Genomic DNA, 26,904 nt, shown 5'->3' on the forward strand with positions numbered 1-26,904 from the left:
AATCCTGTATTAATTACCAAAATCTCAAAGGGTTTGAATTTTGGAGGTTTTGAGCATCCACATTTCCAATAAAAGTCCCTGCTCGACCACTCAGAAAGCTCTATCCAACCTCTCCAAGCACACACCTGTGAAACACACATGGAGTTTGGTTTTCCCTTGGATCTGAAAGCTGGGATTTCGCTTGGAAAGAAACACCATCCTCCCTACCTGAGGAAATGTCAGTGCAGAAACTCTGTAGGAAAGGACACTGGGGTCGCCTGTAGGCTAAGAGAGAGACTTCAGCATGATTTTAAAACAGCACTGTAGGCCCCAAAGCACAATGAAATAAAGCAGAAAGAGTGGAGGCTTGAGGTTGCCTATAAAAATAAACAGCATCAGATGAAAGGCCGGTAACTCTTATGAGGTTAGCTCTAGCTGAGACTAGAGGTACAATATCAAAGTCAGCTCTGGCCAGCGATGCGAGAAAAATGTTCTAAACCAAAAACTACTCAGGAAAAGAAAGTTGCAAGAACGATGATGGGCTAGAGAAATACACTAATGGAAATAAAATAAAGAAAAAAAGCACAACTGCATTACAAGGAGCAGTGCACATTTGAAAAAAAGTCTTGAAAGCTCACACGGAGTCTCAGCAGCGTGGATGTATTTAAGTTATGATTTTACAGCCAGCACACTGCTATCCCTAGGTCTTCTACACATTTTTACAAAATGTATAAGCATGGAACTATCTGCCTTCTGCTCCAAACTGAAAGTCTGGAGTACCAAAGAAAAGGGAAAAGGGAAGAGGGAAAAAATGGGAAGAAGGAAAAGGGAAGTGGGAAACCATCCCCAAATATGTTTTTGCACATGTGGAATAAGTAAAAAAGGACTGCAAACAAACTATATGGGATTGCTGGCTACATGTGAACGGTTATCAAGCATCTTACTGCACAGGGAGAAAAGCTCGGTGTATTACTTATCACACGTCTTTTCCTGTCTCCATTTATATAAAGACACACATGCAGAATGGAAAAATAATCTATAAACAAACATTTAGAGAAACTTTAATACCTACTATTCAGCGTGGAACAACTCGTTAGTTTGTTATTAAGCAGCATTTCAGCATTGCTATTGATTGGAGATGTGATAGTGAAAGATGAGACTGAAAGGGGCATTTCTTAATAGGAAAATGTCTCTGAACAAACATTTTCAGTAATTTCAGGGGAAAAATATGGATGGGTATGTATTTAATAACTCAAAACACATTAGCTGCTTATTCAAAAAACAGTAAATAAAAGGTAATGAGCAGAAAAAAAAAAAAATCAAGGCTTAAAAACAATTATTTGGAATAATGATTGTGGCTCGGCAAGATACGGAGGTAGTGCATTAATGCAGAGCTCCAGTCAGAAGGCTACAGCTCCGTCTGTCTTTGTCAATCAGGTGAAGGTTTCAGATATTGTAATTGGTAGCAAGTTTCCTAATCTCAACCTGCCAGGCAAGAAGCGCTCCACAAAAGCTCCATCCCCAAAATATAATGAAATTTGAAGAGAGAAATTTTCTAATATTGGCAACATGAAGCAAGATCACAGGTTGGGTTGACAGCTTTATTATGCTAAACTGACAAAAACATTACGCTTTGGTCAATACTAAGAAGGGGGGGGATTCATGAGCTGTATGGAAATACAAAGCATCGGGAAACTATCACCAACTCCTACTTTTATCTCATTGGTGCAGCACATGAGCTCAGGCATAGGAAAGTCTCCTGGCCCAAGCACAAAATGAGAAATTAATGTACGTTGGTTCTACGCTCACGTCTCCTGCTGCACTGATTCGGGCAAAACTGTAAGAACTCTCTGTTGCAGTTGAATATCCATTAAAAAAAAAAAAAAAAAAGACACCAAAATCATTATTAATGAATTGTATTATCTCTGCAGGGTTATGGTACGATATACTGTACTATTCATCCAATGGAAGCCATGATATGTTTTATTGATCTACCTGAAAAGTGTTTGGAAATAAGTGTTGTTTGACCTTTTACTTTTCCCCTTATCCTTGCTGAAGTCGGTTGAGGAGACTGAACTCAAGTACAGCTGGTAGATCAATGTGATGCTTAGGTGGTTTTGATACACAGACAGAACCATCTACTCCAACAAACACCAATGGAATCTTTTCCCCATATCTGCAGCTCTAAAAGAGAGCCCCAGCTTGTCAGGTCTGGATAGTTTTTATTAGGGTAAGTGTCCTTACGGCTCTTTGAGAGGGGAAAAAAAAAAAAACAAAACTGAGGTTAAAATTCAATTTTGTTAAGCAATACAACATCGGTATGTCCATTTTGATTTTAAAGAGACCCGTTAACTGCCTTGCAACAAGTCTTTTCAGAAATACAGGAGTTTGGTTAGGTCAAAGCCAACACAGGCATTACTGGAAGCATCAGATTAAATACAGCAGAAGCAAGGAAAAGGCCAGGCATTTTCAGCTGTACCACATTTACCAAATTCACAGAATCACAAAATCACCTCTCCAGATGGAGAACCATGAAGCACCTCCACATGGGCAAACTGTGGAGAAACTCTGCAAGCTGGGGAAGTCCTAAGGGATTCCTTTATGGAACATGCTCTCATAAAAAGTATTGGCATCCTACATCAAAGCTTCTACCAAGAGGTTATTTTACTCATCTGTGGCAAGAAAGATGTCAATTACAATGCAAACATTAACAACAGTGGTTATTTATCTATATTATGTTTAGAACAGAAGTCTGTTGGGTCAGTACTTTGCATTGCAATGGACAATTTGGAAAAGCCTACCGGTATTCTGTGTGTCCAACAAAGAAAGCAGACACTGCATTTAATCAACAAGTACAACTTAGCAAGTCTGTCAGCAATGTGCTAGAGGTAATTCCATTTCTTCATGGGAACAATTGACAAAAGGTTTGCTGAGCTTTCTCTGTGCCTCCTCTAAGTGCTCAGTACCAAGTATTGTCAGCCCAAACCTTTTTCTGCTTCAGATGCAGCCTGAAGTCTTCAAACACTGTACCTACATCACTGCTATTTGATTTTGAAAGACATGAAAGAATGCAGTACAAATGTGCGGAGTGTAAACATGTTTGCTCTGCTGAATACAAACTTCTAAACACAAGAGGTGAGAGCAGAATCAACTTCTGGTTATGAAATTTTTGCCGATGGAGGCATGCAAGATCCGAGAAAATAAACAGACTGATAACTTAAAACAAATAGAAACAAAAATGTTTAAACTGCTAAAATACATTGTAGGAAATTAAAATGTTTGGAGCTATTATACCGCTTTCTAACAGTCCCCCTCTGTTATCTACATCTTGCAAACCACAGTTTACAAAAAAAAACAGAGTAAACAGATTCTGATTATTTAGTTGTTGAGACTTTGAAAAGGTAAACAAGATTCTGAAGCATCTGAACAAATGTGAAACTCGCATTGTTTGCACCATAGCACTTATGTTCATTATAAACACATACAAAAAGCCAATACTTGGCTGTGAAGCTGAACTGTATGTTATCTCCTTTTCTGAGCACTGGGTCTATCACTGCAAAGCACACTGGTCCATTTTAAGCCTTGAACAGAAAAAAAGGGAAGAGATCATTAAATTATAATTTTCCCTGCACAATTGGTATAAGCATTTCCTACCAACAGGATTAGCATGAACACAAGATCCCAGAATAAAGCTGCTCAGCAGTGAGGATGGCAGTTTAGTGTCTAGTAAATTTGATTTTGCTGAAAATCCTGACACATCATAATAGCAAAATCCTATTTACTGTAGCAAGCAGGATGGATAATACTATTTAACACCTGGTATAGTATGTGCCATCAGCTCACAGCTTCGTGCTCTGTGTGCTCGTCTTACCTTAAGGTTAATGCTCCTTGACAGCCTACATGGTAAGTAGAATCCCCAAATTAAGTGCCGAACCTACGATTTGCAAATCCTTCCTCAAAATTTAAGTCATGAAAAAAAAAAATGTATGGGTGCAGATAAGAGGATCACATTTGCAGAACTTATGTCTGTATTCTCAGGCTCTGATCTGGCAGGGAGCCTTGCGTAGTGCAGGAGGCTCCCTCCACAACAGCCACCAAAGTCACCAAGGGGACGCACAGAAATTACAGAATCTGCAAGGAGGAACTATTGTGAGCAATGACTTGTTGAGTGCTAAACCTGGGGAGTATCCTACCATAATGCTGAAGCCTCCAAATGCTAACAGAATTATCTTATTTCCTTGCCCTGTATGCACATTCACACGCATACTAACCAATACTCACTCAAAGTGCTTCTAGGAAACTTGCAAGCACAGAAGCTTAGCTTGAGTGAGAAATATCCTTCCTAATATTGGGATACACATCTTGCTCATTCAGATAGATAAACTAAGTAGTTGTGTCATACAGCAGTCTATTAGAATTAATTTCCTTCTGCTCCTATGACTAGAGGCATGATTCTCCTAATGACGCATAATAGCATTATGAAGCAGTGTAACATGAAAATAGTTGGGTTTTGCTGAAGAAAGCTGGAATTAGAGAGTTGCATTGCTCTCGAGAAGCTGCACAGTGTTGTGAATGCCTGCAAAATGCCAGAACTATAGGTAGAATGCATTTCCCATGCTTAAAAAATACTCTGAAGCAAAAGCAGCCGGCTGAAGGAATGACAGGGTGTCAGCTGCTCTGCAGACAAAATTAATGCAACAGTTGACGTGGGCTGGAACCTACATATCACAGTGACACCAGGGATCCAAAGGTACTTATAAAGTCTACAGCCACTGGGGCTTGGAATTCACATGTAGAACAGTGACATAGTGGAAGGATGATGGACGTGGAGAAGTTGAACAGAAAAATGATGAACACGACAGGACAGAAATATGTGAGAATGTGTGTGCTTGTGTGTGTGTGTGCACGTGCACTTGAGACAATGTTAGAGAAAGGCCACAGCATTGCTGTGCAGCTCGGTACCTTGAAGAATCTGAGGTGTTAGTTTTCCTTTTTCTTCCTCCACTATTTTAAAAAGAAAATCTAATGGCTTAAAATACCACTGAAGCAAGCTTATTATAGTAAATAATTGAAATGATATAAAATACACACACGAAACAGTTTGAACACTGCTATCTGACCCTCTGTTTATTTGCTTTAGTCAAGAAGCACCATTAGCCTAAAAGCAGACAACAAAGACCACAGACAAATTTTTCTCGAAGCTTAACATGTGAACTCTTAAATAACAGCTTTACACCCTAGTCAGATATACAGTATGAGAAGGTTATTCCTTAACTCCTTTGTGAAACTATCTCATTTTGTTTTGCTGCTGTGGAGCACCTAATAACTCACAGCTTATGTGCCATCTTTGACCTAGAAACACCAGCAGCTGTTAGGGGAATCGCTGGGTTTTGGGAAACTATCAAAAGGTTTTTAGCACATAAACCAAATTTATGAACAGATACTGCCCTGGAGAATAGAATTGTTTATGCTTTAGTATCACAGCTGTCACTTGTGCACAGTTATTTTGTCCTGTATTAATCCCCTGAAAAGGTTGAGCATCTTCACTCAGTCACTGAAATATTTTATAATTGACAGACTTCATCTGGCGCTGAATATGTATAATAATTTTCTCCATAAGGAGCACACTGTGCTGACACTAATCTGTTCTGTTGTCGTCTTCCTTTATTATCAATGTCTGCATTGTTTTTTCAGCAGCATTGAAGAACACAAATATGAAGCTTCTAATTGAAAAAAGCTAGGTAATCAAAAAGCCAATTAATCATACAGATGAGCTCTGACATTCAGTGATGCAACAGACAGAAATACCACATACGCGTAACTGAAGTATTTTTAAAGTGTGCTTATTTGATGTAAGAATGATCTGAGAATGTAATTAGCATTCTTTGTCACAGGTGACAGACCAATATTGCACATTTCCTCGTACTGACATTACTCCTCTGAGCTCCACTTGCTGCGCTCCCTCCTTACCTTCCGTTTGCATCTCCTCTCTGTTGAACCACATACTCTGCCTTCGCATACCTTTCACTGAAATAAGATGAGTTTAGGAACAAATATCCACCTGTTATTGTGCTCTGTAATTTCCAAAATGTTAGGCCTTCTCTTTTTTTTTAAAGCTCTATTTCCATCCCAGTGCTCAAACTTCCAAATGACCTAAATGACAGCTGCAGGCACCAGCCTCAGTGAAGCCAGGATTGCAAACTACACGACCTCTCTCCTTTTGTAGGTTTTCATTCTGTAATCTTTGCATCTCTGAAAAAGTTCAAAGCCAGATGTGGAGCACAGAGTTCACCTCCTCTCAGAGCCTGAAGAACTCTTTCTTGTGTAGAAGAGATATGCACATGTACTTTGAAAACAAACCTGATGACAACTTAGCAAAGCCAAGGTTCCTTGCCTGACAAATGAAGTGTCAGAAAGAAAAGACTACCCTTAATTACCACAGGAACTCAACTCTAAAGACAGAGTAAACGCCATCCACAGATCAAGAGAGTCACTTCAGAACTGCCCGCTGTAGTCCTGGAGACTTCAAGTCCAAGAATAAAAAGCAAAAGCTGGCAAAGATCACCTATTTCACATCCCCTGGGGGTCAACATTTCAGCAGTACTCAGCCACGGGTACCTACAGTTCATCACCTCATTTGTATGCAGCAATGATATATTCACATGCATGTTAAAATAAAATTCCACACTGGTCGTGGTCACTTAGTGAAAGCACTGTACCAGCAACCTACTATAATATTAAAAACAGCTAAGAATAAAAGCCCTATTTGCTGCATATCACATTGAAAATGTAAAACAAAAGCCTTCCAGCATAGAGTCAGTTTATTACGTGTCCTTTCCACCAGTTATTCCACCACTACTTTAACAATAAAATGGAGGAGCAATGTATAGGTACAACCATGCCATGAAGACCCACCTTGGGTTAGTTACTGCAGAAGCTTTTGCCTCTAATAACAGCCCTTCACTAAAGAATAAGGAAGGTATTTTGTGGGGTTTTTGTCTGAAGGATCCTCATTTTAACTTAACAATAACATACAGTTTAAGAATCATCAAAATAATTTAACCTCCTCCTTTCAAACTATTTTTCATTGCCAAGAACATGACCTCATTAATGTGATATTCAAAAAGGTTGATCAAAATAATGAGATGGTATCTGGTATGCCCTCCATTTAAAATATTAATTAAGATCAATTATACACACTGATAATTCATGCAACATGCTCTTCTTTCTAATCCAGGAAAATAAGGGGTTTTCTTCTCTCTATCCTGTTAAGCTGCATAAATGAATATATATCACATTAATACTGTTTTCAAAACTAACTCAAAAAAAATTGAACAATAAATAAGCTCAGGCAGAAGTAAAGAGAAGGAGGCAAATGTATTCAGGCTGAAGGTTACAACAAACCTGGGATCTAGAGCACGATGGCAGTAACAACTAGTTTGAAAATAACATCCTATAAAATAGCACCCTATAAAGAATGCGAATGTTAACAGCAGTATGTTAGAGCACTTCTTATTAAATTCGTTGTAAGCACTTCGCACAGCTTACCAAAATGTTTTATATAGTTTAGTCTCAAGCCTACTGCCAAGAAAAGAAGATGCAGAAGTGCTTTTTAAACATGTCGTAAACAACTTGCAGTTAATGTTAAACTTCTCACGTGCAGGTAGGTTTGGAGGAACCACTAACTCTGCCCAACAAAAGCAGCTGTGGGCCACAACAAAAGCAGAAATTCAGTTTGTATCTTCACAGTTCACATTCAATTTTAAGATTGCCTGGTGATACTCATTCCCTTGCACTGGTTCTTCATCTGTACTGTCGTAAAAGTAATCGGGTTAGGTTTATTTCCCTGTATATAACTATTGTGACAGATGAAATCTCGTTGCAAATGTGGGAACTTGGTAAAGAAAACAACATTCTCAACATTAAAGCCTCCATCTTGGCAATATTAAGCCAGAAATAGCAGCGGTTAATACCCAAAACAAAACAAACGAACAAAAAACAACCTCTGGCCAATTTTATCTTTATCTCCTTAGAAAAGTCATCTTGTTTAACAATAAACATAACCAGAAAGTCAGTAGCAGAAAGGAACGGAAACCTCTTCATTAAAAGGGAAGGAAGGCTTACCCTTTCTTCCAGTCGAGCCAGCTGCTCTTTGTAGTAAGCATCATGCTTCTTCAGTTCTCTGTCTTTCTCTTCCAGCTGCTTGGCCTAAAAAAAGAAATAGAGAGATAAAACTGGATCAAGAAAGAGCATCACTCACAAAGCAAAACATCTACTATAAATTGTACCAGTAAGGAATATACAGTGATTGAAAACTGCAGTCTATTAGTTTTTGCCAAACACTACATTAATAAGATGATGATTGCTGCATTGAAAATGTAAAGAGATTGTCTATTGTACTGTTTTTTCCTTCCCTCCTCAACAGCTGTGCCATGGTTTGTTCAAATGTACTTGGACACGTCACAAAGACAGAACCAAGCGTACCATGCTGGGATGAAATTTTTATTAACTTTGCAGATCACTTCTAAACTTTGGGAAATGTACTCCAGCTACCGCACAGAGTACACGCAGAGTTTGATTATTTAACTTTGTAAATTAATTGCTACTAGGTGGACATTCAGACAGAAGAATAGCCAAACTTGCATCTGTACATTTGTAGGCTGTGGTAAAAACATAAATGTATACATATACATATTTATATATATATATATATATATAATTTTATTTATTTTATTTATTTATTTATTTAAGTATTCAGGGATACATTTAGCATGTGCTTAATTCTGAACATGTGAATGTTTGGAAGAACCAAATACTTACATATTTGCAAAAGCAAATCTAAAAAGTCCATCTAAAACTCTGCTGTCCTCTTTACTTAACAATTACTCTTCCAGAAACTCCTACATTGGCTGAAATATCCCAGTAGAGTAAGCTGAAACTCTTTACTGTGGGGTTATTCATGTGCCCAGTAACTTAAAATAATAGAGAAGCATTGTGAATATCTGTCTTTTCATTACCATTGTCACTCTGACTCGAGTATTCATGTAAGACACTTTGTTTTCAGCACTGCTGAGGAAGTCAACTTTTTTTTTTTTTTTTTTTTGCTTTTATCTGTAGTTTGTTCAAATATGTAGTGCTATAGGGACCCATCATGAATTACAGAACACATTAAAACTACACATATGCACACCAAATACATACACATCTCAAGTATGAATGCAAACATGTTCCAGGTAAATAATGTTTAATAATAAAGCATGTTCACTGAATAAAAATTAACTATCAGTGGTCATTACTACAATTGCCTACTCAAAATTAGTCATTTATCGCCAACATATTTTCACCCAGGTACTGATACTACAGAATTAACTGCAAATAGTTCCCCTTTTTAGCAGCATCAAGAAAAATGGGAAGTGTAAACTCTCACTACTAATGATGGCACTTCCAGTCATGCTCAAAGAAGCATGTCAGAAAACTTACTTATGCTACACATTCTGCTATGCTTGCTGTAGAGATATAGGGCTTCTCTTTGTCAAGATTTGTTTCTACAGACAGACAAAGAATAAAATAAAAACTTTGGGGTTTGGGTTAGTCCTAACTTAGAAACTTACCTTTTTTTCTATCTCCTGAAGCATGCAAAAAAAAATCAAAATGTTCAAGTTAAATTTATTATACAATGGTGAAGGAATGCAGAAAAATACACGCCTGTCAGGTGTATCTGCAACGTAGAACAAGGCTAAAAACTACATGTAAGATGTCTTTTATATGCAACTTCACAAAAAAACATCCCTGCTCATTGGAAAAGCACACAGCGAAGTTGTAATGCTACTTGGATGAGTCAAACCTTGCTCTTCCTCCACCATCCTTTCTTTGTGGAGCACATGCTACAGCCCTGACCACCATCATTTAAATCCTTTATTCACTACAGAAAACTGATTACAGGTTTTTCCAAAGCTGATTACAGTAAATATTCTACAATCTAACTACCACGCTTCGTATTGATCACGGTTCTGCTTTTCGCAGATAATCCCTGTATCGCCTCTCAAACCTGCACCTTGCCCTGGTTCAGACAAGGAAACAACTGAAAATTCATTGCAGGTTGTGCATCCCCAAACCACCCCCTTCCAGATATTTAATCCTATGCTTCGATGCATCATCATGGTTACCCACACGCAATCATTTTATGCATAACCACCTCATGATCCCTCAAATATCTGCAAACTCAAGAGCATGCCTTTTGTTCAAGCGCAGTTAAATAGGCCAGCGACAAAGAAATTGTAAAATTAATGTTCCGTTCCTCTCCCAAGAACTTAGTAAAGTTTTATGTATTAGAATTCAGAAGTGTTTCACACGATTCTATCGATGACCTAAAGCCAAGCAATAAAATTGACTTTGGAAAACCAGTAAGATATAATAGAAAAAGTGCAAGAGTGTCGTAATTTAATTCACGTGCCACATTTCCGACAATTCACAGCAGCAGAAATGTTCAGGGTTTAAAAGCACAACAGGTCAAGGGTACACTGTAACGACCAAGCAAATGAAAAGGCCCTGTATTAGAAACCTGTCCTCTCCTCCCGGTCCAGCTGATCAATCAGAATCAATTCTCTCATCTCCCAGAAAGAAAACAATAGCAGGAGATTAACGGATCCTTCCTCTCGCAGATAAAGATGAGGAGTGAAAGAATGAGAGGCAATCTTCACAACTGCTGCAGACCATTTTATGAAGCAGACAAATCCCACTAGGTTCAATCAAAAAATCCAAACATCTTGAACAGCAATGATAAAAACATTGATTATGTTTAACACGCTGCCATCAGAGCAGAGCTAAAGACTGCACCATGCTACAGCTGCATTTCTAATTTATAGAAGCACTTCCAGCTCTTCTGCATAGTTTTTGCACCTTTCATAAAAGCAAAATTACGTTTTATCCATGTTACGTGGCTCCTGTTTTCAACTCAATTCCCCATATTCTTTCTATATGTTAGTCCTTGCAGTGCTGAGGGATTTAAGACCCACTCATTGTAGAAGTTTAAATCAGACTGGCTCCATCCACGTTAACCAGGGTTTAATGTTCAAAACTGTCACAGCTCCTATTGCTTTTCATATCTGAAAAGTGACCAGGTCACATACACATCTAGTCTATTAAAAACCAAAAAAACAAACACGTCAACATGTGATTTTTTTTTATTTTACTTTTTATTAAAACTCTTTGCAGGCAAGTTAGGGCTAGATTAGATCTTAGCTCTGAAAGTGTTTGAAAACTCTCAAGAAATTTCAACTGGACAAAGAAAAATTCTCAGTGACTGATGTCGAGGAAATCACATTCCTAGAAAAACACCCCCAAAAGCCTTAATAGGAATTCACAAGTTGCCCAAAGTGTTTCATAAAACAGAAATATAGAGCATGGAAGCTGAGAAAGATGAAGAAAAAGAACTAATGAAAAGTTTCTAGATCACAGTACATTGGTCAGGACCTCTCTTTAACTGAGGGACTCAAACAGAACACATTCATATAAAATTTATTTTAAAAACTCCAGAATGCTGATTTTGACTAAATTACCATGAGACACGCTTGTAAAGTATGCTTCAGGTCTCACACCACAGACAAGCATGCTTAAACTGGATCATTTAAGAAACTGCATCTCCAAGTCATACCCTCACATTATCCTATTACATGGGTCAGCAGAAATAAAGGAAGGTAGAGAATGATGAAAAATGGATTAAACAGAATTAAAGCATCATGAAACATTCCTATTTAAACAAAGTTTGAGTACATACAGATAAAAAGTAAAATTCTCTTAGAAAATCCTGCTTTTCAGGTTCACATCTACTGATCTGTAATTTTATCTTGTACAGATACAATTAATTCTGAGACAGGTTTAAATCGGCAAAACTTTCTGGAGGACCTCCATGTGCCTTTGAGACAAAAGTCCTTCCACCTGCATCAATCCTACTGATCAAAAACCGTTCAAAATAGAGAACTGGATTTTTTTTAACTTATTTTTTATTTGCATCTGACCACTAAGTTTATATATGTGGAAGACAGAATGAGCAGGGGAATGTAAATAATATTTGTTCCCAAGACATGTATCTGAATGCGAGTTTTTGCCCTGGAAAGTTCATTATTTTTCTTTTTTCCCCCAAGATAATTAGCGATCAAAACAGCTGGATTTTACTACTAAAAGACATGGTGCCAAGCAGCAGAATATATTCACAGTGGTTTTTTTTTGCCCTGAACCTATCAGAGCTTTTATATCACTCATAAAGTAGAAATACTAGATTGTAGGGACACAAAAAATACATTAAACCAAAGGTTTAGGTCTCTGTATTGCGAAAGTAACTGGAAAATTTGGTAGACCAGTAAGAAACTCAGTATAGAAGTGTCTTCCTTATAGCTAACACCCCTAGCATTTGTACAATAATGCAGACAGAGCAAAAAAAAAACATAAATATTTATTTACGCACACATTTATACTGGAAACAATATAAATATGCCAATGGAAGAGAATTCACTGCAGAAATAAAAACTTGTAAGGTAATGTTATATTTATGGGGCCGCAGCAACATGATCCCAGTGAATACCAATTAGCCGTAACAAAATAATTAACAGTAGCCATGTATTCAATTAGCTGAATGCTGCACTTTAGTTGTAAATGAGATATTGTAACAGGTTTGTTGCTTCTTCGCAAAGTAGCTTTAATAAACAAAGCATTTACTTGGGTGTTATTTAGAAAAGAAATCTAGAAGGTCACCTTTGAGAAGCAGCCCGCCTTCCCAAGATAATCCAAAATTAAAACCAAAAAAAAAAAAAAAAAAAAAAAAACAGATTGCTAATATTAATTCTTTACTTTCATTTTAGAATTACTAGAAACTCGGACCAAGACTTAAAGCTGGATTTTGATTTTCAGAAGTAGCACCTGGATCTGGCACAGCACCAGGATGAGTCTCCCTCATCAGAGAAATGGATGCCTACAGAAAACTCCTGCACGTTGCCTCGTACACAGCCGCAGGGAAATTCAGTCTACGCTCATCAGAGAGTTCACGTGACAAAGCCGAACCCTTCTCATGCTGGATATAAATACACAAAGTACAAAGACAGAGTCAGGCTCTGTTCAGTGGTGTCTAGGGCCAGGCTAAGAGGCACTGGGCACAACCTGGAGCACAGGAGGTTCCCCTTGAACGCTGAGAAGCACTTCTGTGCTGGACCACTGGAACACTTGGCTAGATGTACAGACTGGGGGACAGGAGGCTGGAGAGAAGCCCCATGGAAAGGGATCTGGGGTTTCCAGGGGAGACACCGCACCCTGGGGTGCCTCAGGCACGGCATGGCCAGCTTGCCAAGGGGAGGGATTGTCCCGCTCTGTTCCATGCTGGTGTGGCCTCACCTCAAGCACTGTGTGCCACACAGTGGTGCCACAATATAAGAAGGACATAAAACTATTAAGAGTGTCCAAAGGAGGGCAATGAAGATGGCGAAGGGTTTAGAGGGGAAGACATATGAGGAGCAGCTGAGGGCCCTGAGCAGAGCAGGCTGAGGGGAGGCCTCATGGCGGCCTGCAGCTCCCTCACAGGGAGCAGAGGGGCAGGTGCTGAGCTCTGCTCTCTGGGGACAGCGACAGGACCCGAGGGAACGGCATGGAGCTGGGACAGGGGAGGGTCAGGCTGGGGGTGAGGGAAAGGTTCTGCACCCAGAGGTGGTCGGGCACTAGGACAGGCCCCCCAGGGACATGGTCACAGCACTGAGCCTGAGTTCAAGAAACATTTGGACAACGCTCTCAGACACAGGGTTTGGTTTTTGGGTGGTCCTGTGTACAGACAGGAGTTGGACCCTCGTGGGTCCCTTCCAACTCAGGATAATCTAACAGGTTGCCCAGAGAGGTTGTGGTGTCTCCCCCTCAGAGATCTCCAAAAGCCACCTGGACATGGTCCTGGGCATCCTGCTCTGGGTGGCCCTGCTTGAGCAGGAGGGTTGGACCAGGTGATCTCCAAAAGCCCCTTCCAACCTCATCCACTGTGATTCTGTGGGTACAAAACATACACATTTGTTCTGTCCTTCATAGCACAAATAGCAGCCGGTTGAAAACAAATGATTAACAGTTATTTTAAAAAAGAATAAAGGAACCCATGTAGCTGCATGTGGCAAGGTTGGAGCTGTGTATAGCTTATTATTGCTTTTCTTTAAGAACCTTCAGCAGATAAAGCAATACCAGGTAGTTTGGGGGGAAAAGTTTATAGGCTGATCTCAAAATTAGCTCTTGAAGCACTCAGCAGTCCCAGGAAAAACAGCTGCCCCTCAGCGAGGGCTCCAAGCTCCAAATTCATTAACATCCATCGAGTTTACAGAAGAACACCCCTGAGATCGCTTCAGTTTGCATTTTTCAGTTAGAGAAGAATAATCTGCTTCAAAATAAGAGTTCAACACTAAATTTATAAGGAATCATCAGCAATCTGAAAGGGATGGAGTGATCTGCCGAGGTCTTGCCAAGCTGCTTCATGGTCATTTCCCCACTGCCACAATAAAAATGGTAGAGGAAGGGATAAGTGGATGACCAAGGGACCAGGTTTCCTACATGACTTTTAAGGCTGCAAGTGGCTTTGGGTCCAAGGGCTGAAAGAGCACTCTGACTGTCAGAGCGAGTTTACAAGACTATGGGGATTTGCCCGATGAAATGCTAACTAAAAAAACGAAGGCTTTTTTGCCACTGAATAATGGGAAAGGTCACAGAAAATATCTATAGACCTTCAGGCAGGTCTGTGTAGTTTGAAGAAAAGGTTAATGGATTAACAGGCAAAGAAAGCAGCGGTAGATGTCTGGCCTTCAGCAGCTCCAGAAGAGGAAGATCTGGCAGAAGAACTGCTGACAGGGCACGAGGGTATGATGCACCAGAACTGCAGGAGAGCAGATCTCAAATGCCATTCCAAAAATCACCTTTCACATTTATGTAGCGAAAGACTTTGTTTTACAGTTAAAGTTTGTTGGACGAGTGTACCTGTGCATTAAAACAGTGTGTGAATTCATGAGCTTGTAGATTCTAGTGTCACTTGTGCAGACTGTGACTGTCGTGTTGTAAAACAGCTATTCTGCTGGTGAAACAAGTATTCTGCTTCTGATGTCCACCAGGCTGTTCTGCACAGAAGTACTTTTGCAGTGGAGTACATTCATCTATCATGAATAATCCCATGCATTCATATTTGCACACTGATTAACATGAAAAGGATTAGTTACTTGTATTCATTAGTATGGTCAGCAAAACTACCATCTTCATTGATCACATAGAGCATCGTTTGAATTTGTTTTCTATTTCAACCTATATATATATTTATAATATAAATAATAATTTATAATATAAATAGTAATATACACACACACACAGACAAGTATGCATACACACCATCCTGAATGGGCACTAGAAGTAAATTATCAATATTATTAGCAGTATATGCCTCTTCCTTATCCCCCCCAAAAGAACTTCTTTTGAAGATATCACTATTCATAAAAATCATTCCTAACCACAAAAAAAAAAAAAGATCCAAACATCACTTACAAAAAAACCTATGCTAATTTCCACTTGTAAAGGTGGAAAATAGCTATGAATTAGAAAGAGCAGCAACAATAATGCATCATAAAACATATTCTTTGACAACTGTAATTAAAACAAGCTTTTGTAATTACCAGTAAATGTGCTACAGTACAGTTTCTAAAAATAATGAAGTCCTAAAAGAATGAGTAGTAGAAAAGATCACTCTGAAAGAAGGCTAATGGAGAAAATTAAAAAATTGAATTTATGAACAAGTTAGGATCTAGTCTACACAGGACACATGACATTAAGCTTCATTTACTAAATCTAGTTATAAACCAATGGAGTTTAAAAAACAAAACAGGATGATTTAGGGACAGTACACACATACAGCTTAGGTACTCAGTGGGATGAGAGGACAGCCCCCGTTGGAAGGCCACATACTACATGCTCCTGATAAGAGCAGGATCAACTAAGAGACCAGACTGAGCTCCTCGGGGCTGCACCCGGTTGGGTTTTGAAAACCCCAAAGTGTGGAGACTGCACAGCCCGATCTTCATCGTGCCTTCATCCACAAGGTCTCCGTACAGACCTGTTCACAGAGGAGATGAAGCAACTATGAGCATAGATAGGGTTTGAGTCAGCAATCACTTGAGAGACTTCAGGTTTCTTCCTGCCTCAATTATGTTATGACTCTGTCCCCAAAACGAGAGGCAGAATGGTCATACAATTGTACCACACTACCATGAAATGAACAACACAAGGACTAAAGAAAACCTGCACTCATCACCAGACTCTCTTCCTCACTGGATAAACCATCTGGCTTGTTCAGCGTGAAATCAACATGGTTTGAAGATTTTACTTCCTCGAAAATGAAAATTAAAATACATTAACGACTATTACATTCATTAGCAATATGCAGAAAAGCCTCATGTTTCCATCCAATCATAGTTCAAAGAAACAACAGACACCAAGCAAATCTGTATTGCATATATGCATGCCAGCGGGAATAAAAGAAAAGCATGACTTATTTCCAAAACTGTATACATTCTTTTCATTTAACTAATACAGTCCAAAAAGATCAAATATATCAAAGACTATCTGTACTGCTGCCAGGTATTTGTAGTAATTCAAATAATGCCTATAACCTTTCCTGACAGCTTCTGATGTTTCAGTCATATGTCAAACATTTACAGTTTCCACTAATCTTAAAGAAGCAGTCATCGACTGTTCCATATGTGCCAAACTGGATTTCTCTACATAAAAATGGAGCAAGAGAACTGTTACTCTGTAAAATTCAGAAAGCAAAACTGTCAGTAAACTGATTTAGGACTATGTTCTACTTCCAGCTGTGCTATCATATAACTATTCTAGTCGTTCCTAACTTTTGTGTTTTTCACTTAATTTTTTTTTATTTTTATTTTTACTGTGTTCTAAATTGATCTGACAATAATTTACAGAAGCACTTTGAAATTCCTCGATGAAATGAACAGCAGAAAGACAAAGAAAAGGTAAAAAGAAGCACTGAAAATTTAATGTACTGTAAAACAATACAGCACATATGACAAAGGAAGGCAGAAGGAACCACGGCCCTTTCAGAAGATATTCTCACGCTTGACCATAGTCCAAAACCAAGTTAATAACAAACCTGCATCTCAGTTACCTAATAGCTAACTATTTAGTCTAGACGTAATTTTGACATCTTTTAAGCTGTCCATCTAGGAAGATTTCTTGCTTCAGAAATCCAGCATCTTTTGCCAGCACTTTCATATTATGTTATTATATTTTTTGAAGCTTTATAAACTGAAGATTCAGTAGAGTGAAGGCAAACAGTGAAATAATTCTCATAGGCACTGCACTAATATAAGCAACGAAAACTCAACATCTCATTGAAGCCCACTTCAAAGTCAATCTCATCTGAAATCCCACAAAAAATTTACTCTCTATCCTCTATATATGAGGTCCAGAAGCATCAGGGAACGTACGTTCTCTGGCATTATTTTCCATCTGCAAATATCCTACTTCTTGTATCAAATAATCAAAACTATATCTAAATTGATGTAATTTCCTTCAAACAGAGGATGCATCATTGGAACTGGCTGCTTCGTCTGTTATTCTGTTAACCAGTTTCCTTTAAAAGCAAACAGTGATGATGCCCATGAAGGTGTACACATTTTTGAATACAAAATAAGAGTACAATTATTTCTTCTCAGCTATTCAAGTTATTGATTTCTGCTTAAGACACAAAAGCACTTGTAGCTTGTAACTACTTCAGGTGTTTCTCAATTTGAAAAATACAATATAAGCAGTACCTTCATTTTTTGATATTCAAGTAGCTACCATTTAAAATATGTTTATGACAATGGATTATCTGTATCTTCTGGAAATTAGATCTTGTTACACTGAACTTTTCTCTTTAGTAATAAACAAACCATCAAAATGCATTGTCTCTCAAATAATTCAGCCATACTGTCTGCCATTATCTTGAAACAGAGACTTTCTTAATCAGCTTGATAGAAAAAAGAGCTGTGATCTGTAGAAAAGTTACCTGTTTAAAACATTAAATATAAGCTAACATTCAACACAGACAAAAAGCAAAATCTTGGGAAATGGGGAGGAAAAGTAGAAAGCGTATTTATACACAGCAAGAATGAATGTTTATTTTTCCTTTAATTAGCAAATGACAATCCTGGTCTTTAAGAATTTTCTTTCAAGTTTTAGCAAACTATTCTGAAACAAGACCACAAGAGAATCACTGCCCTGAGTAGAATACCTCTGAAACCAGGAGGGATTGATTTATACATGGATTATTGGTGAGCATCTTCCTTTTGTAAAATCCTATAACACGTGCAATCGAATATCTGTGTCCAACTTCCATTCACTGCACTTCTATTTCACATCTCATTCGATTGCAAAGTCTCTAGGGCAGATCCTGGAACTCACTACGTACCTGTGCAATGTTTAACATAACTAGACCTCAAACTCTGCTGGTGGTATTATTCTATCAGAAATAACAAATATTCTAAGCACAGAAAAACTATAGCATGCATTTTTTAAATTGTAGAAAAAGCACAATTAACACAAGACAGTAATGAAGACAAACACTTGATTTGTGTAAAGAGCATGCTGAAAAAACAAATTAAAAGAATTTAGGTTTGTTTGTTTTAATTATTTATTTTAAAGCCCTGCCCAGTTCTAAGTATGCCAGTAATATGGGACGGAGCAACTAAAAAAACTTATGCACACCAATAACTAATTGGAGGCAGTAAATATAGTTAAAAGATGGTCTGATGGTAACATTTGTATTCCTTATCTTATTTTGACTTCCTTGTCATGTCAATTTGTTGACAGAACATTTAGAGAGAGAGAAACATACCATGGCAGAGACTGGCTGTTACAAAAACATGGTGCTACATTTTACTGTATATTTTTTTTGGCAGTAAGAAAGCATAAAACCGTTGACTAATGGGTTATTCAAAAATAATTCAGCAATATCTTACAGGAAAAAAAAATGAAAACCAAATAACCATAAAATCCAATGAAACTCTAAGGGCTCAGTGAAAATAAGTGTATAAAAATGACTAGAAAGACCAAACCCAAGATGATGTTGGTCAAGTGTCCCATGGTTTAGGCAGTTTACAATTCAGATGACTTCAGTCATCTAGAAAAAATGCTACATGGAGACAACCAGAGCTGGAGACCATTTTGTGTTATTAGAGACCAGAGAAGATGGTGTAGAACAAAACCAAAGCTATTTAAGTTACAAGGAACAGGCACCCTGAACAAAGGGGAGATCCAATGAGGACTAACAGAAAACAATACGGCTTGGAAGCAAGAGCCTGTACCAGCCACGTGAAGCATTTTTAATCTGACTGTAAACCCCAAGAGAAAGGCTTTATATTCCTGCAGGCAAGCCAATAAAAACTTGTCCGGTGCGTAACAATCGCAGAGCTAGGGCACAAAGAGGTTTATGAACGGAGGAGGAAAGATGACAGCACCACACTGCGATCGCATTATTTGATGTAGACTAAAAGAACATCCAGAGCCCTGGTCACTACACCCAGAAGATTCAGAGGAGTAAGAAACTGGAGACGTCTAAATACCAAAACCACCAGAAGCGCCTCTTGTGCGTAGAAGGGTGCACGATAGAGGTATACAAAACAATGAGTTGTTCAGAGAAGGTAAGTCAGGCTCTCTCATTTACTCCTTCTCAGCATACCAGACTGAGGAGATACTCAGTGAACAGTGAAATTGAAAAGCAACAAATTTGGAACCAATTAAATGCATAATTAACCTGCAGAACTCATTGCCACAAGTTATCGGTGAAGCCAATCGCTTAGCGAAATCCAGAAAAAGTTGAGATGTTTGTATTAACTCTGAGAACATCCACACTTATACCTATGAGGTAGCTGAGACTGGATTCCTCTGAGGGCTCTAAACCTCATCATTTTGAGAACAATTAAAAATATTGAAGTCTGTCAAGCATGAATTGTAAGAGATTAGGAGGAAACTCCCTGTCCTTTTCATACTCCCTGGATGCTACAAAGTTCCTCCAGACAACTATGCCTGTCCCTGTTGCGTATGACAACAAAACATTATTTGCGTCCAAAAGTTTGGCCACTTCAGTCACACCTGCTGTCAGCCCATATTTACAAAACCAAATAGATAAAAAAGCCTGAAATACACATTACTAACTTTTTTTCTTCTTCTTTCAGGATAACAACCTATCTAGGGATTAAGCAAATCCATCCATAAAGCTCCAGGAAGTCTTCTTGCAGAGCTGCCTCTCATCTGTGTGTTAGTAAGGGCTAAGATGCTACAAGGAGCCAACCTGAAATGAAACTCAAGGTATAAAGCAACACGAAATATCTCATCAGCAGGAAACAAATAGCTCACAAGTAAATTTAAATACTGCTGAAACCAGAATGCCAAACTGGTTCACGTGGCTTTTGCAGAGAGAGAGACTGCAGAGTTTCTCAGCTCAGCGGATTTCTACCATTAGCCTTATTGTTCTTAAGACAGAGAAATGCACACAGCAAAAAGCACAATTTTCCAGACTGGAGAAGAGCAAAAGTGCTGAGAAGCACAATGAAGACAAGGACAGCGAGTCCATGCTCGCTGTTCACCAATACTGATGGTTCCTCTAGCTTCCTCCTCCTCATCTCTGCTCCCCCCCTTTCTTCTCTTCCCCTCCCCAAACTCAAAATGAAAAATGCAAAATTGTCCCAGCCATAGTTTCCACTCTTCTTCGACCCTTCTGCCTAAACAACTATCTATGGTGAGCATAAATTAGGCCTGTAAATTCAATAGAAATTGTAATGAGTCAATCACTTAAAAATCAAATATTATCACCGTAAGGGCTGCGTAGGAATGGATGAAAATGTCTCATTATGATCCACCACTAGAGAAACTATTAATTACGATGTTGGTTTTTCTTATCATTTATTGCTGTATCCCAAATAGAGCAGCTCAACCTTAGACATCGATTAGGATTCTGCTGCGTTCAGCACTGCACAAATGCAGCATGGACAATTAGTGGAAGGAAGAACACCTGCAAGATTTAATGTAATATATATTCAAGAGATAAGAAGGTAAAAAAAATATATACTGCAGACAATAATTAACATCCAATAAGCCATTCCTTGAGGTATTTCAGGAAGTCTTCCATTCTTGAGAACATTCGTGCTAGAAGGCATAATAACAATTAAGCTAAACTTGTGCTCCCTCTTATTATAATTTCCAATGCTGTAAATGTTTTTAGTGATCAGAACCATCCTGACATTTACCACTTTTTGTTTGCTTATAGTTTTAAGTAGAAGAGAATTAGGACTCCAGTGCAAACAGCTTCTGGCTCAAGGGCACCCCGAAAAAATGACGTCCAACACAGCGCCCTGCACGTCAAGCAACGTGACCCTAAAACGGAGCAAGCACGGTCCTGGGGTGCAGATGCAAAAGTTACACCCTGAGCTCGACTGCCTGTGCAACCTCAGGAAGAGTTTCTTTCCTCCTGGGTATCAGTGATGCTCACAAGGGCTGTCTGTACAGCGCTCAGAGAATCTACAATCCATACATTTTGATAAAGGAATACTATTATTTTAACATGACCGTTTTATGTTGTGGGTGAGCAAGTCTGCGAGTGAAAGCAAGCACTTAAAAGTGCTTTACAGAAAAGTGATTTCATCCCAGTCAATAGACTGCTTCAGGAAAATATAAGCTGTCAAGTACTTTTATAATAATGGACAAAAAACCTCCCGCATTTTGGGAGTTGCTAAAACATGTCAATTTTACACAATCTTTTGTGTACTGCCCAACATTTAGAGTGCTAGAAAGCAAAGCTCTTCTCTGAATTTGTGAAGTGTTTTTTTACCACACACTTAGACCTTATTTGTCATGCAATACAGACTGTTCTAGGCCACAGAGAGAATTAGTGCTTAATTTTCTAAACGTGGAGAGACATACCAACTACTTGCAGAAGTAATGTCTCCGGTATTTGCATGAAATTGAGAATAGCAAGGAATTGTTTAAATTAGATTAATTCAGCAATGGTAGAAAAGTAGCGACTTTTCTCTGTCCTTAGAAGAGGAGGAAAAAAAGATTCTGCAGAACAAAACATGACTGATCATAAACAGGCAAAGATTAATAAAATGTTAATTCATCCCTCGTAACACAGAGTACATGACACCCAGTTTCAGGTTACTAAATAGGGTACGGCCCGACCCTGCAGTGAAACAAAAAGAAAACTTATTTTATCCACTTTTTTCTGTCCTCACATTGTCTTATGAATTGCATGGCAGATCAGGTTTCAGAGGTAAACAATGTAAGAGATAAATATAATTGACTTTCTGTACACTCCTCTTGGAATATTTTTGGAATTCTTCCCCATTCATGAGTGCAAGCATCTACAGCCACACAAAAGAGATTCTCCGTTTTAAATTTTGGATGTAGAAGAACACACAATATAGGTTAAGAAATACCTATTTTCAAAAAGCAATTATTAAAAAAAATAAAATTATTGCATCAGAAAAAGAAGAAATCATCATTGTAACTGCAAGTGTCTGCAAGATATCGGATAGCAGCACAGCTATTCAAGCCGTACCTGGTGTTCTACCTTTATTTAACACTGATACATGTGAAAAGAGAGGCTAAAGAACTGAATTTCTAACAGAAATCACATCTTTCTCACAACAGATCTCATTGTGAGAATCTTGGAACATTCAAAAAATAGGTAAAAATTATTCATATGAGAGAAAAATACTCACAGGCACCCTTTGGTACACTTGCACCACATAGTATGACCCTGTTACATTTTAAAGTCTTAAGGAGATGAGGTCAAATTGGTTTTTGAGACAACCCAGCAAAGTTCACGTTGACCACTGCGGCAAATGGTATGGTTATATTTAACCTATTACTGAATTTCTGCCTCCAGAAGGTGTTACAGCAATGCAAGACCGTTTTTAAATGGGACATAACACCTCCCATAAGAAAAATGTCTGAAGGGCTCCTGTAAAAAGCGGGTTCCCCCATTACCCGAACTGCCCATCAGCTTTGTTAACTGCAACCTACCTTTCCAAATGCAGTAGGCAGTCTCAGGCAATGACAATTTTTCACTTCTTTCTTTTATGCTACTGAGCATTATTAGCCGTCTGCCACGTTCTACGTTCGCAGCCCAATTTATAGGTGGAGGAAGCAATAGATTTACATGCCGAAGTTAAAATGTTCTCGGGCACTGAAACCCTGACAAGGTAACCGTGGAAGAAGCACAAACGTTATTACCGGCGGTGACATACAGCCCCGGCCCAGCTCAGACACACTCCAGAGGAGAGGTGGAACAGATGAGCGTGAATCTCCATTACGCAGAGTACCAGCACGGATACATAAATTCTGCTCCTATAAACTAAAATTAAAGAGAGTCTTATTTGCTTTTATGAAATCTTCATCTGTAACACACAGCAAGCAGTATTTTTTTTTTAATGGTGGGGAAATGGCCTCATATCTCCTCTTACTTAAGCGGAGTCAGTAAAAAAAAAAGGCCTAAGCAGTTTTCTCAGGAATTTAAGCTGTAAGGTTTTACTACTGTAATAAAAAAATAACCTAATTTTAAGACAAACCTGACATTTTTTTCAGTTCTGTAGCAAAAACACCTAAACACACACGGTACATGGCCCATGCAAGCTGAGCTGCTTCATCAACTAAGACTAAAAAAAAATAAAATAAAACAAAAATATTAATAAAATAGATAGAGCAATTACCAGATTGGAATCCACATATTCAAATCAAACCAAACAGATAAATTTGGGATATTTTTAATTTTTATTTTCTACTACAGCAGCTGGCCCATGCCAGCTGCAGCAGATCTGATGCCCTTGTGATCCCACATTTCCTCCTCCTCCACAGGGAATCAGCCTGGCTGGCCACCGAGTGCCATTTCCTCATCCACGGGCTTGGCCCTCAATACAGGACCAAGAAAAAGTCCTTGCAAGTGGCTGCTCATTCAAAATTCCTCAAAAACTGCACAGATGCCAAAGGTCTTCTTACTCCAACAACTAGAGAAATATTCTAGAGAATGTGTTTTTACCCCAAAATAAATATTCTACTAGCAAACAAGTATATTTTAAGGGAACTTTGGAAGTATTTAACATTCCGAGTGCCCAAATTAAAAAAGAACTAATATTGTAGCCATGGCTAAGAGACATAAGAAATGCAGGGAGGGATCTGGACCTCTTAATCACCTCAAATGCTACAGCTGGAACGCAAATATACCTGCTTTGGGTGTATAGTTGTTTTTTTTTACCCACCCCAAGAACATTAGTTCACATGCGTATATATATATATATCTCCATTGAAATATGTAAGTATACACTTATGTATACTCCATGAAAAACCTTTCTTATTCCATACCTTGATCTCAAAAATTATGTCAGTGAAGATCTTACACGTTTGTCCTACCTGTGTTTGCAAACACTAAAGGATTAAGAGGAAAATTCAAGGCTTCTACAAAATACTACATGAAAATGCTAATTGGCACTTTCTTCAAACAAACAAACAAACAAAAACAGCTCCTTTTTGAAGCCTGAGACTGTTTCCACTTTTATCCATGCATAAGGCTTCCAAGTGATACCAGAATTGAATCTGAATCAAAACACAGAAAGAGCAGGAATGGTGTATATATAAATAACAGGGGATGAAATTTTCAAAAGGATCAGCATTTTTGCGAAAACATTTATCTACACATCTATGAGCAAATTTAGTGGGTCCAAGACTAGGCCCAGATTCTTCTTCAGGGATTTTTTGTTTGTTTTTAATATAGCATGGAATCAAAGACACTGAATATTTGACTAACATTCTTTGTTCAGCTCCCAAAAAAAATTTCAAAGCCTTAACACCAGCATTCCCAAACTGCTAAAAAAGTGCCAACGGTACCCTTTTTAAATGTCTTTTTTGCACAACAAAAGAAAACAAAATAAGAAGCCACACAGACAAAGATCTACCCTAGTAGTTAGAGGTTCAAAAGGATAATGTAGATGGAAATGGTACAAACTAACAGAGCAGCGAGCACAAGCACAGGTACAGCCGGGCTCTTTAGAGCTCGATAAGAGCAATGGCTTTTATCATCATATTCCCTCCACATAACTTAAGATTTTCTGTCTAAAATTTATGGGAGGAATAATTCTGACAAATATTTTATTCCTCTGTCTGCTCGTAGACATTTACGGGCTTAACAAGCAAAAAGCAGTTCACATCTGAGGCTGAGGACCGGGGAAGACACGGGTAAAATCACAGTCGCAGCTCATCTGCTCCGGGCAACCTGAGCCACGTGCTCTCAGATGCTATTAGCAAACCAAGACTGGGATAAATGATGAAGACGCATAGAAGACAGAAAAATTGAAGTATTTATTGTGGGCAAAACGGGAAAAACAGAGGATTCCTGCAGGAAAACATGGAGGGTCAGTATAACGCTCTTCCCCAAGGCGCTAAGTTTCCTGGTGTGGCTGGGAAGGTGGGCGAGGAGGTGGGCAGAGTCTTCTAAAAGCAGGTTGGAAGAACCAAGACCAGTGTCCAGCTACTGCTGACCACCACTGGGTGGAAATTCCTGCAACAAACACAAGTATTTCCTCTCCATTCCCACAGGCACAAACATGAAGCACTCCAGACCAGTAGGCCAGGGCTAGAAGTGTCATGCAGGAAGGCACTCTGATGCGAGAAGCTTCTTCATATCTGACTTAGTTTGGCTAAACACTCGTTTTTTAACACATAAGGGTATGGGTTGGCAGGGACCTCAAAGCCCATCTCATCCCAGCCCCCTGCCATGGCAGGGACACCTCCCTCAGCCCAGGCTGCCCCACGCCCCATCCAGCCTGGCCTTGGGCACCCCCAGGGATGGGACAGCCTGGGCCAGGGCCTCACCACCCTCTGAGTGAAGAATTTCTTCTTTAAATCTAACCTAAATCAACCCTTTTTTAGTCTACAGCCATTACTCCATGTCCTATCACCATGCCCCCTGACAAGGAGCCCCTTCCCAAGCTTTCCTGCAGCCCCCTTTAGGTATACCAGAAGGCAAGACCAGCAGAAAAAGCAGAAAGCCATTTTCTGAAATTAAACTAACTGTAAATAGTAACACAGCTTGTGAACCTGACAAAGTAAAAAGGAAGGCCTGCAGACCTCCTCCACCTGCAGCTGACCCCCTCCTAGAGAGCACACAGGAGACAAGCAGCAGTGGGCACAGGCCACGGCCCTACAAACGAGATTTTAATGACGTGCCATCAAAGAAAAGCACCCACAAAGAGTAAATCAAATGGTGACAGTGCTGGTAGCAAAGTTTTAGGTGAGGGTCTGCAGGTGGCTGACAGCAGCAGATGAGACAAAGCACCACAAAGGGCATCAATAACAAAAACCTGCACTTTGGTTTGGGAAGCCAGTTTACCAGAGTGCATTTCTGAATTGCACTGGCATGCTTCCTGGAGCTTCGTTACTTGGAGTATTTTTAATTTATTTTTTTTTTCTTCTAAGTTCTTGATGGATTTTCTTAAATTAAGATGCACCCACAGCAGGAAGGAGTGAAAGATACAATCTTATTGCTATTTTCCTCATGACGGTTGAAGTAAAATTATTCCTAATATTTTCAAGGCTAGGAAAAAATATATGAAGTGTTCACAAATTCATAATTACATTTGTAAGCAATTCAAAGACTGCCTTAATATTAAAAAAAAACTTGGGATAAAAAGGAATAAAAACATCTGAGAGACTAAGTTAAATGCAATAGGTTAATAATTTCTATTATCTTATCACTAAGGTTTATACATTCATAAAACCATAATGGCATGAAAAGTTAGAGTTAAAAGAGAAATATGTCTACACCCTTACCACTGCTTTAAACATTAAATTTTAAAAATGAGGATCTGCTTATTAATA

At 38.7% G+C, this 26,904-nt stretch overlaps 1 protein-coding gene across 2 annotated transcripts in view; it reads right to left on the reverse strand.

Moving 5' to 3' along the window:
• Positions 1-26,904, reverse strand: part of CHCHD3 (coiled-coil-helix-coiled-coil-helix domain containing 3) — a 148,295-nt gene that overhangs the window by 46,696 nt on the left and 74,695 nt on the right. For both annotated transcript variants that reach the window (XM_082771639.1, XM_082771638.1), the window contains exon 5: positions 8,104-8,187. In XM_082771639.1, the coding sequence (XP_082627765.1) occupies positions 8,104-8,187 (84 nt within the window). The remainder of the gene's footprint in view (positions 1-8,103; positions 8,188-26,904) is intronic.

Source organism: Aythya marila, assembly GCF_965140915.1.
Source record: "Aythya marila genome assembly, chromosome: 1".
NCBI classification, from domain to species: Eukaryota; Metazoa; Chordata; class Aves; order Anseriformes; family Anatidae; genus Aythya; species Aythya marila.